Source organism: Eubalaena glacialis, chromosome 18 (genome assembly GCF_028564815.1).
Source record: "Eubalaena glacialis isolate mEubGla1 chromosome 18, mEubGla1.1.hap2.+ XY, whole genome shotgun sequence".
Lineage (NCBI taxonomy): Eukaryota > Metazoa > Chordata > Mammalia > Artiodactyla > Balaenidae > Eubalaena > Eubalaena glacialis.
The window spans coordinates 69410887-69420426 of NC_083733.1; the positions used below are offsets into that span (position 1 = coordinate 69410887).

The following is a 9540-nucleotide window of genomic DNA, read 5'->3' on the forward strand; positions in this document are numbered from 1 at the left end:
GGCCCCAGTTCACCATGGTGGAAATTTTCAAGTTCTGAGAGGCAGAGCCAAGACTTATTACCCACATGCCCTGAGTGTCTCTGCAGTGAGCAAAGGAGAGGAATGGCTAGCTGGGCTGGTGTCCTGCACTCTGCACTGCTGAGGAGACCTGTGAAGCCTCCACCCACTGAACAACCTGGTCACCTGCTTCTTCTCCCTAAAATTTATTGCAAAAGTACCCAGAGGGCTCATCTCTTACGTCCTTCAAGTGTTTTCTCAAAGGCCCTCTTATTAAAAAGGTTTCCCTTTCTGTGCTGTGTAATATTATACTCCATACTATACTTCTCAGGATACTCACCTTGCCTTCTTCTCCCAATTTGTCTGCCACATTATAACATATTATACAATTAGTCTTTTCTGTTTCTGGTCTTTTTTCCTTGAGTACAATGTAAGTCCTATGAATTCAGGGGTCTTTGTCTCTGTTATGACCCAATGTCTCCCATGTACCTACAGTAAATACCTAAAACCAACTGTTTGCTCATTGATCATTAGTGAGACCAGGGACTAAATATGACATCTCAGCTTCCCTGTATGTTTTTACAACTCTAGTTACTCTAAAGGTCTCTTTTAACTCTCTCCTTCCATGCTGGTATTGCTCAAAATTTTGAAGAATAAAAAAGAGTCAGGACTTCCCTGGTGGCGCAGTGGTTAAGAATCTACCTGCCAATGCAGGGGACACAGGTTTGATCCCTGGTCCAGGAAGACCCCACATGCCGCAGAGCAACTAAGCCTGTGCGCCACAACTACTGAGCCCACATGCTGCAACTACTGAAGCCCGTGCTCCTAGAGCCTGTGCTCCGCAACAAAGAAGCCACTGCAATGAGAAGCCCACGCACTGCAACAAAGAGTAGCCCCCGCTCTCCCCAACTAGAGGAAGCCCACGCACAGCAACGAAGACCCAACACAGCCAAAAAATAAATAAATTGATTAATTAAAAAAAAAGAATAATGGTACTATTTAAAAAAAAGAATGAAGAAGAGTCACATTTTGGGGATAAACCTTTCAGAGTGACCATTCTAGTCATGTAGTCATAGGCTCAGCTTAATTCTATGTCTTCTCAGACATCACATCTAAAACTCTGAGGCCTGACCTTTTTCCATCATCCACTGATGTTTCACCAAAACTATTTCTGCTACTACTTTGAATCACTACATAGACATTATGAATAGCTATTTGTAGTTTGCATTTTACAACTATTTTTCTGAGATAACATCAGTTCTTTAGGCAAACAGTCCCTGCCTCAAAAAAGAAATGATAATCATTTCCCAGCAATGAAATCGTAAATTTAAGGTACTCCCAGGGGCTTCCCTGGTGGCGCAGTGGTTGAGAATCTGCCTGCCAATGCAGGGGACACGGGTTCGAGCCCTGGTCTGGGAAGATCCCACATGCCGCGGAGCAACTAGGTCCATGAGCCACAACTACTGAGCCTGCGCGTCTGGAGCCTGTGCTCCGCAACGAGAGGCCGCGATAGTGAGAGGCCCGTGCACCACGATGAAGAGTGGCCCCCGCTTGCCACAACTGGAGAAAGCCCTCGCACAGAAATGAAGACCCCTACTAGAGAATGGACTTGAGGATATGGGGAGGTGGAGGGGTGAGATGTGACAGGGTGAGAGAGTGTCATGGACATATATACACTACCAAATGTAAAATAGATAGCTAGTGGGAAGCAGCCGCATAGCACAGGGAGATCAGCTCGGTGCTTTGTGACCACCTAGAGGGGTGGGATAGGGAGGGTGGGAGGGAGGGAGATGCAAGAGGGAAGAGATATGGGAACATATGTATATGTATAACTGATTCACTTTTTTATAAAGCAGAAACTAACACACCATTGTAAAGCAATTATACTCCAATAAAGATGTTTAAAAAAAAAAATAAATAAATGCAATAAGAGGGGCTTTGCAAAGAAAAAAAAAAAAAGAAAGAAATGAAGACCCAACACAGCCAAAAATAAATAAATAAAATAAAATTTATTAAAAAAAAAAATACTCCCAGTATCTCCAGGGCAAGAGTACCCTTTGTATACATGCTCCAACTGTGAACACTGCAGCCATTGTACAGTCAAAGTAGCATGTTTCTCATTGTCCTCTTTTTGAGATTGATGGTAGATTCCTAAAAGGAACTGAATATATGTCAGGGTATCAAGTAAGAGATATTAAATGGTTAAAAGTGTTGTTCAATGTATTAGAATAATTGACTCCAAAGGCAGGAGAGATGTTTTCTTTGGAAACCACAGACTGATCTGTTAAAGAAAAATTATTCAGATGCTTGTAAAAAAGTTGGGATTTGTAGCCAAGGAGGAAGGGGGGTGGTGTCAGTGGATAAAAAATTATTAAGAGAGCAGGGAAATTTTTCCTAAACTGACCTAAACAATTCTTGCAGAAGGTGTAGGTCAGTGTGATCAGATATTACCTGTGTGATGGTGAGGGATGAGGAAATTTCATCAGATATCAGTGGCTATCAGACATTGAGGATGGGAAATTCTTGCCAAACCAACTTAGCAGAATTCTTGCTCTTGAGGACAATGCCCAAAGACTGGGTCTAATAAAATAAAAAAGAAAAGAAAAGAAAGAAAAAAAAAAAAGCTTAGATCTATTTTTGTACTCCTGATTCAGGGTGGCCCAATATCCTTCCTCTATCTTCCTTGACAGAACACAATCTGGAGTATTTTCTCTCTTGCCCCTGACCAAATGTACATAGACTGGAAAACTAACTTTATGCTTTGGAGTGCATGCATTTGAATTGAAATAAGATAATGTTTATTAGCTTCCGCTAACAAACACATTTTGTGCCTGACTCTATAAAAATATGTTTGTTTGGATTTGTAGCCTTAGGGGGCATCTGAAATTGTTTGTTTGTTTGAATCTCTCTTCCCCACCCTCCCCCACCCTCCCCCACCCTCCCCCACCCTCCCCCACCCCACCCCCACCCTCCCCCACCCCACCCCCACCCTCCCCCACCCCACCCCCACCCTCCCCCACCCCACCCCCACCCCCGGGCCGTGCCCCGCGGCTTGCGGGATTTTAGTTCCCCCACCAGGGATTGAACCCGTGCCCTCAGCAGTGAAAGCCAGAGTCCTAACCACTGGACCTCCAGGGAATTCCCTGAAATAGTATTTTTAGCTTCTGGGAGCATGCCGATCTTCACCGAGTCCGAAACAATATGTCTCCAAACACTTGGGTGATCAGCTGCAGAGAGCATTTGGCAAAAATAGGATCAAGATCCCTTTAAAGGCGGGGCGAAGCTCACCTGGATATATCTTTTCCCAACTCCCCTCCTGGCAGAGCTAGTCCTTTCCAGCAAGAAGCCCAGTCTCCTCAATGTGTGGATCTTTTGGGACTACATTACCCAGAATGCTCAGTATCGAGCGGCAGGAACGTTACCCAATGAACGCTTAGAGACAGGAGGCCACATGATGTGAGGGCGGAACTTCTGGCTTCCTTTTCACAGCGGCCATGTTAGCTACTTGGTTTTGTTTGACCAGTGTGAGAGATTTGGGAATTGTGGGTCCATCTCGAGGTGACGGAATTGAGAAGGTCCGAGAGGAGGGGCTGTCCCCGCGGCATAGAGGCGGGTCTGAAGTTCGGCGACGCCGCCTGGGGGCCCCGCTCCAGGCCCAGGAGAGGGTCCGCCGTGCCTGCGTCCCTCCTCTCCCGGCCCCGCTCCGCCCACAGAGTCCGATGGCGGCGGCGGCGCTGAGGAACCTGCGTCAGGTAAACGCTCGTCCTTCGGCCCTCACCGCCCTCACCGCCCTCACCGCCCTCACCGCACCAGACTAAAGCCCCGAGTGCGGGGCGCCTGCTCACGTGCCCGCAGCACAGGCCGCGGTGTCCGGGATGCTGGTGGGGCGTGGGCAAGGGTGACAGGCAGAGGGACACCTGGTAAAAGGAGAACCGATCACTGAGGAACAGAGGTTGAATAGCTACCCTGAGTCCCAGTCTTCAGGGTCAGGCAGGGGTATAGGGAGGTCTGAGCCCATCGAACCCCGCCATAGACTCATGCCTCAAGACTTGGCTTTTTCCATGTTTCCCACGGCTGCAGAGGCGCTTTTTGGAAACAACACAGCCAAGTGGAGTGTGCCCCATTCCCTCACTGGCCCTGACCTCCACCCACATGTTCTCTGGATTGTGGTTTTTTGCGACTCGTAAGTGCCGTGCCCCCAGTTTGGGGTCTGGAAGCCCTGGAGAAACCCTAAGGCTAGGGTTATGTGAAGGTGTTTCCGTTTCTGGCAACCATTGTAAACAGGTGTGAAAGGTTATCCTAGAAACTGGTAGCACATGCTTGAGGTAAAACTGAACTGGGAGTTTCCAGGAAAGGAAAAGTCCCTTTTCTTTCAGGTGGGAATAAAGATCAGGGGACAGTAATCAGGACTGGAATGACTGCTGAGAAGTTGGTGATGGGAGGTTTCGATCAGAGGAGGGAGGTAGTATTACCAATGTCTTAACTGGCTACATCTGGCTGTTGCATGAAGTATAGACTGTGGGTTGGAGGGAGGAGTAAGGAAGATCGGCATGGAGGCTACTGCTATATTCCAGGTGAGGGTCAGTGGACCAGAGTCATGGTTTAGGAGGTATGATTGGATTCTGGGTGTGTGTTTTTAAAAGTGACAACTATATTTTCTGATGTGAACCATGAGGGAGTAAAACAGGATTCAGGGATATTCCTAGGGTTTTTTTTGTTGTTGTTGTTTTGTTTTGTTTTGTTTTTTAGCAGGTGTGGGAATAGAAGCTCTGTCAACTGAGATGAGGAAGTTGGTAGTAGGAGTAATATTCCCCAGAGATATCAGGAGCTTCTGAGATGTTTCCTAGAGCATTAAGTGGAGGCATTAAGTGAGCAGCTAAATACACAGGTCTGGAAGTCTGGGGTGTGGGACAGTGAGGTGGTGACCACCATAGGCATGGGCTGTGGGATCCAGTCTCAAGGATTATGTGTACTTGAAGAGGGAGTATGCTTGATGACCCCAGGGCCCTGGTATTGAGACTTATGTGACCTTGGCCACACCAGTGGAATAGCCTGGCATGAGTGTGTGGATCCCTCTATGCCAGGTCCACAGCTTAGATACCTACTTGCCCACCCACCTCTTCTTGTTGATGGCTGGTTCCAGTGATCAATAGGACCGTTTGAAGACAGTGGCACCAATGGTGCCAGGGCCTGGTTTCTCCTCTGAGTTGGAGAGCTTGGGAGGAGGATGGGCATGGGGCATGTATTGTCCCTGAGAAAGGGGCTGTTTGTGGTTTCATCTGTCTCCATCTTGCCAGGGCAGTGTGACCTTTGAGGATGTGGCCGTGTACTTCTCCTGGGAGGAATGGAATCTCCTTGATGATGCTCAGAGATGCCTGTACCACAACGTGATGCTGGAGAACTTGGCACTTATAACTTCCTTGGGTAAGGCTGTCAAACCCACCTCTGTGCCTTGAACTAGTCTCTGCCCTTCCTTTTTTCCCCAGGAGCAGTCTGTCCTCACATCAGGACCATGGGCACTGCTTCCTTCCTTAGTTCCCTGGGTTGGTGCTGTGGTTCGTTGGGCTGAGGTTTGTGCACTGCCCTCTCCTTCCTTTAGCGTGCCCAACATTAGCTTCCCTGTTGACTTACAGTTCTTTTTTTATTATTATTCTTTAAAAAAATTCTTTATTCTTTTCCATTATGGTTAGCATAAGATATCGAATCCCTTGCTTCTTGTATCATCAAGGTGCCATTCATTTGATCAGTGAGGGAGTGGGGTTGGGTTGGAGAGCCCACAGAGGTTCACAGTATGTATATGAATCAAGCAAGATGACTCAGAGGGAGCCTGGTCCTGCATAGTAGCACATAGAGGGCATGATGACAATGCCGTATTCAAATCATGCCAGAAACTTACTGTGTTTGACCAGAATTTTGATGCCAGTGGCCACACTTCATTTCTGTCTTCCTTCCCCTTTCTTGACACTTGGCCAATTTGTCATCTCTATTGTCACTGCTACTCTTACTTCCAACCTGAGGTTAACCTCACATCTCTGGACTCCTCTCTCACCCGTTTTTCTCACTACTCCAACTGCAGTGCTTTCTGCATTGGCCCCTATGTATTCTTTTTTTTTAACTTTAAAAAATTTATTTATTTATTTATTTTTGGCTGTGTCGGGTCTTCATTGTGGCACGTGGGCTTCTCTCTAGTTGCGGTGGCACGTGGGTTTCTCTCTAGTTGTGACGTGCGGGTTTTCTCTCTCTCATTGAGGCGCACAAGCTCAGTAGTTGTGGCGTGCGAGCTTAGTTGCTCCGTGGCATGTGGGATCTTAGTTCCCCGACCAGGAATTGAACCTGGGTCCCCTGCATTGGAAGGCGATTCTTTACCACTGGACCACCAGGGACGTCCCCCTATGTATTGTTTCATGAGGTGTGCACACATTCTTAAACAGTCCTTAAAGACCAGCTGCCCTGCTATAGTCGTATTTTCTTGGGTCTTGGCACAACCCTTTTATACAGTGTTCATGTGTCACCAGCAGACAGGTTCATTTTCAAAGTTCTTTGTAGAAGAAGGAACTGCATACCCTGTCTCTTCTTTTTATGTCCACCACAAGGTTGTGTCCTTCACCTCATGAGACCTCTCCCATTCTGTGATCTTTATAGCTCAGTAGTGCTAAGCAGCACCATCCTCAACTGGAACCAACTCCTTGCTCCTGCAAACAATCCCATGGACAGGTTCCTAGGTTTGTTACACACACTTTTGTAGTAGCTGTCCCCTCCCACCAAAGTCAATGTGCACTTCACCAGCATTACTTGCTTTCAGGTTGTTGGCATGGAGCAGAGCATGAAGAGGCACCTCCTGAACAGAGCATTTCTGTACATAGAAGGTCACAGGTCAGTACTCCCAAGGCAGGTGTGTCCACCCAAAAGGCCCATTTTTGTGAGATATGCGGCCCGGACTTGGGAGACATTTTGCACTTGACTGAGCATCAGAGGCAGAAACTGTACGATATTGGGGCATGGGAGCAGCAATTGTATTTCAGTGCAAAACTTCAGCACCAAAAGCAGAACATTGGAGAGAAATGCTTCAGAAGCAACATGGACAGAGCCTCATTTATGAAAGACTGCAAATTTTTTGTGTCAGGGAAGTCCCTTTCCCGTGGGGAGTCCACACACACCAGGGAGAAGTCAAACAAGGGAACTGAGTGTGGAGCTGCCTTTCACAGGGGGGAAACTCATTATAACTCTGGAGAATGTACTGAAGACTTTAGTTGCAAACACATGCTTTTTCAGCACCAAAGAGTCCCCACTAGAGAAAAATGCTACATGTGCAGCGAATGTGGGAAATCTTTTAGCAAAAGCTACAGCCTCAATGACCATTGGAGAGTTCATACTGGGGAAAAGCCTTATGAGTGTGGGGAATGTGGGAAAACCTTTAGGCAAAGCTCTAGCCTCATTCAACACCGGAGAGTTCACACTGGAGCGAGGCCTCATGAGTGTGAAGAATGTGGAAAATTATTTAGCAACAAATCCAACCTCATTAAACATCGGAGAATTCATACTGGGGAAAGGCCATATGAGTGTAGTGAATGTGGGAAATCCTTTAGCGAAAGCTCTGCACTCCTTCAACACCGGAGTGTTCACACTGGAGAAAGGCCTTATGAGTGCAGTGAGTGTGGGAAATTCTTTACCTACCACTCCAGTCTCATAAAACACCAGAGAGTTCACTCTGGATCAAGGCCCTACGAGTGCAGTGAGTGCGGAAAATCCTTTACTCAAAACTCTAGCCTCATTGAACACCGTAGAGTTCATAGTGGAGAAAGGCCTTATAAGTGCAGCGAATGTGGGAAATCTTTTAGCCAGAGCTCTGCACTTCTGCAACATCGGAGAGTTCACACTGGAGAAAGGCCTTATGAGTGCAGCGAGTGTGGGAAATTCTTTACTTACAGCTCCAGTCTCTTGAAACACCAGAGAGTTCACACTGGATCAAGGCCTTATGAATGTAGTGAATGTGGGAAATCCTTTACTCAAAACTCCAGCCTCATTAAACACAGGAGAATTCACACTGGAGAAAAGCCTTATGAGTGCAGCGAATGTGGGAAATCTTTTAGCCATAGCTCCAGCCTCATTAAACACCGAAGAGTTCACACTGGTTAAAGGCCTGATGAGTGCAGTGAATGTGGGAAATCCTTTACCCATAGGTCCAACTTCAGTGACCACTAGAGTGTTCACATTGGAGAAAGGCTTTACATGCATTTGAATGTGGGAAATTCATCTCCAGGCTCCTAAAACACCATAGTGTCACATTGGATGAAAGCCTTATGAGTGTGGCAGATGTGGAAAATCGTTTGGCCAAAGTCTAGCCTCAATACACTCCAGAGAATTCGCAGTGGAGAAAGGCCTTATACATTCAGTGAGTGTGAGAAAGCCTTCTGCTGAAGAACTTACCTCATGGGATACCACAGATTTCAAATGGGAGAACTACCTTCAATGTGCAGGTATATACGATTTTTTTGTTCAGTGCAACAACACAGGAGGAGATCCCTTATGAAGATGCCATTTGCCTGTATTGAACCACATACATCCAAACATCCACTTAAATTCCAGGTATGTGGGAGCTGCATTGCACTTTTTAACCTGTCCAGGGCCCTTGCCAGATTTATGTCACTGCCAGTTCTGTAGCAGAAGTCATTTCACCTCTAACCACCTGGCAGATGCCTGTAGTGTGCAACATTCACCCAACCTAGTGTGTTCAGGGAAGGAAACCCCAGTGCTCTCCCATTTGCGGGATGATTCATGAGTAGCTTGAACACTTAGTCTTTCCCAGTTTTTTTTCCTCCCTCATGAGTTAAATCGTGGACCTTACCCAGTTTTGGCCTAGAGGACTCCACTGGTGATTTGAAAAGATGGACTACATTTTTCAGGGATATTATTCATCTCATGAGACTCTAGTGATGGAATTTTCCAGCCTCCAAGTCACCAGCCTGGGGAACAGTCTGCCTCCCATTGCTCTTGTTTGTATAATAATAAAGGTCTTATTGTTTAAGTCACCATTAATCTTAGGGGTTCTGTTCACTGTATGGGGTGGTTTGTTGTTAACTGGGTTTGCTGGCTTGAAGAGATGAACTGCTCTGGTCAGGATCCCAAACTGTGTGCCTCAGCAGGGACAGTTTGATGGCAGAATATGCCTCTCCAGTTTTGGCCTAGGTTGCATTGCTGCTCAAAACCTTCAAGGAAAGACTGCAGGGCTTTGTGGTCTTAATTTTTAGATGGCAGGCCATGATGTTTTGTAGGTTTGGAGTTCAAACTGAGGAGGGGGCTGTTTTTGGTTGCTGTGACAACCTTTAGTGCTTCTGAGAGCAACATGAACTTATTCTCTTGTTTACAGGCGATATTTCATCATGCTCAGCACTGTTGAGGGAAATCTGTTCCCCAGGTCCTGCAGCGGAACTGTGTGCCCTGATGTCCTGAATTCTGTAGGGTAACATCAATGATTTTAAGATTAAAGGGGCCAGGGAAGTGATAATTGTTACAGAAACACTGGATTAATAGAGAGTGGAGGAG

General features: G+C 46.6%; 1 protein-coding gene across 1 annotated transcript; it reads left to right on the forward strand.

Moving 5' to 3' along the window:
* Window positions 1-3494: 3494 nt before the first annotated feature.
* Window positions 3495-9026, forward strand: LOC133079077 (zinc finger protein 154-like). Its single transcript, XM_061174365.1, has 3 exons — window positions 3495-3749; window positions 5295-5421; window positions 6800-9026. Exons 1-3 carry the CDS (start codon window positions 3717-3719, stop codon window positions 8131-8133), a joined length of 1494 nt encoding a protein of 497 aa, XP_061030348.1. The 5' UTR covers window positions 3495-3716; the 3' UTR covers window positions 8134-9026.
* The last annotated feature ends 514 nt before the right edge of the window (window positions 9027-9540 follow it).

Coding starts and splice junctions, on each gene's coding strand:
- LOC133079077 (XM_061174365.1), top strand. CDS start 3,717: ATGGCGGCGGCGGCGCTGAGGAACCTGCGTCAG. Junction 3,750..5,294: donor CGCTGAGGAACCTGCGTCAG/GTAAACGCTCGT, acceptor CCATCTTGCCAG/GGCAGTGTGACCTTTGAGGA. Junction 5,422..6,799: donor GGCACTTATAACTTCCTTGG/GTAAGGCTGTCA, acceptor ACTTGCTTTCAG/GTTGTTGGCATGGAGCAGAG.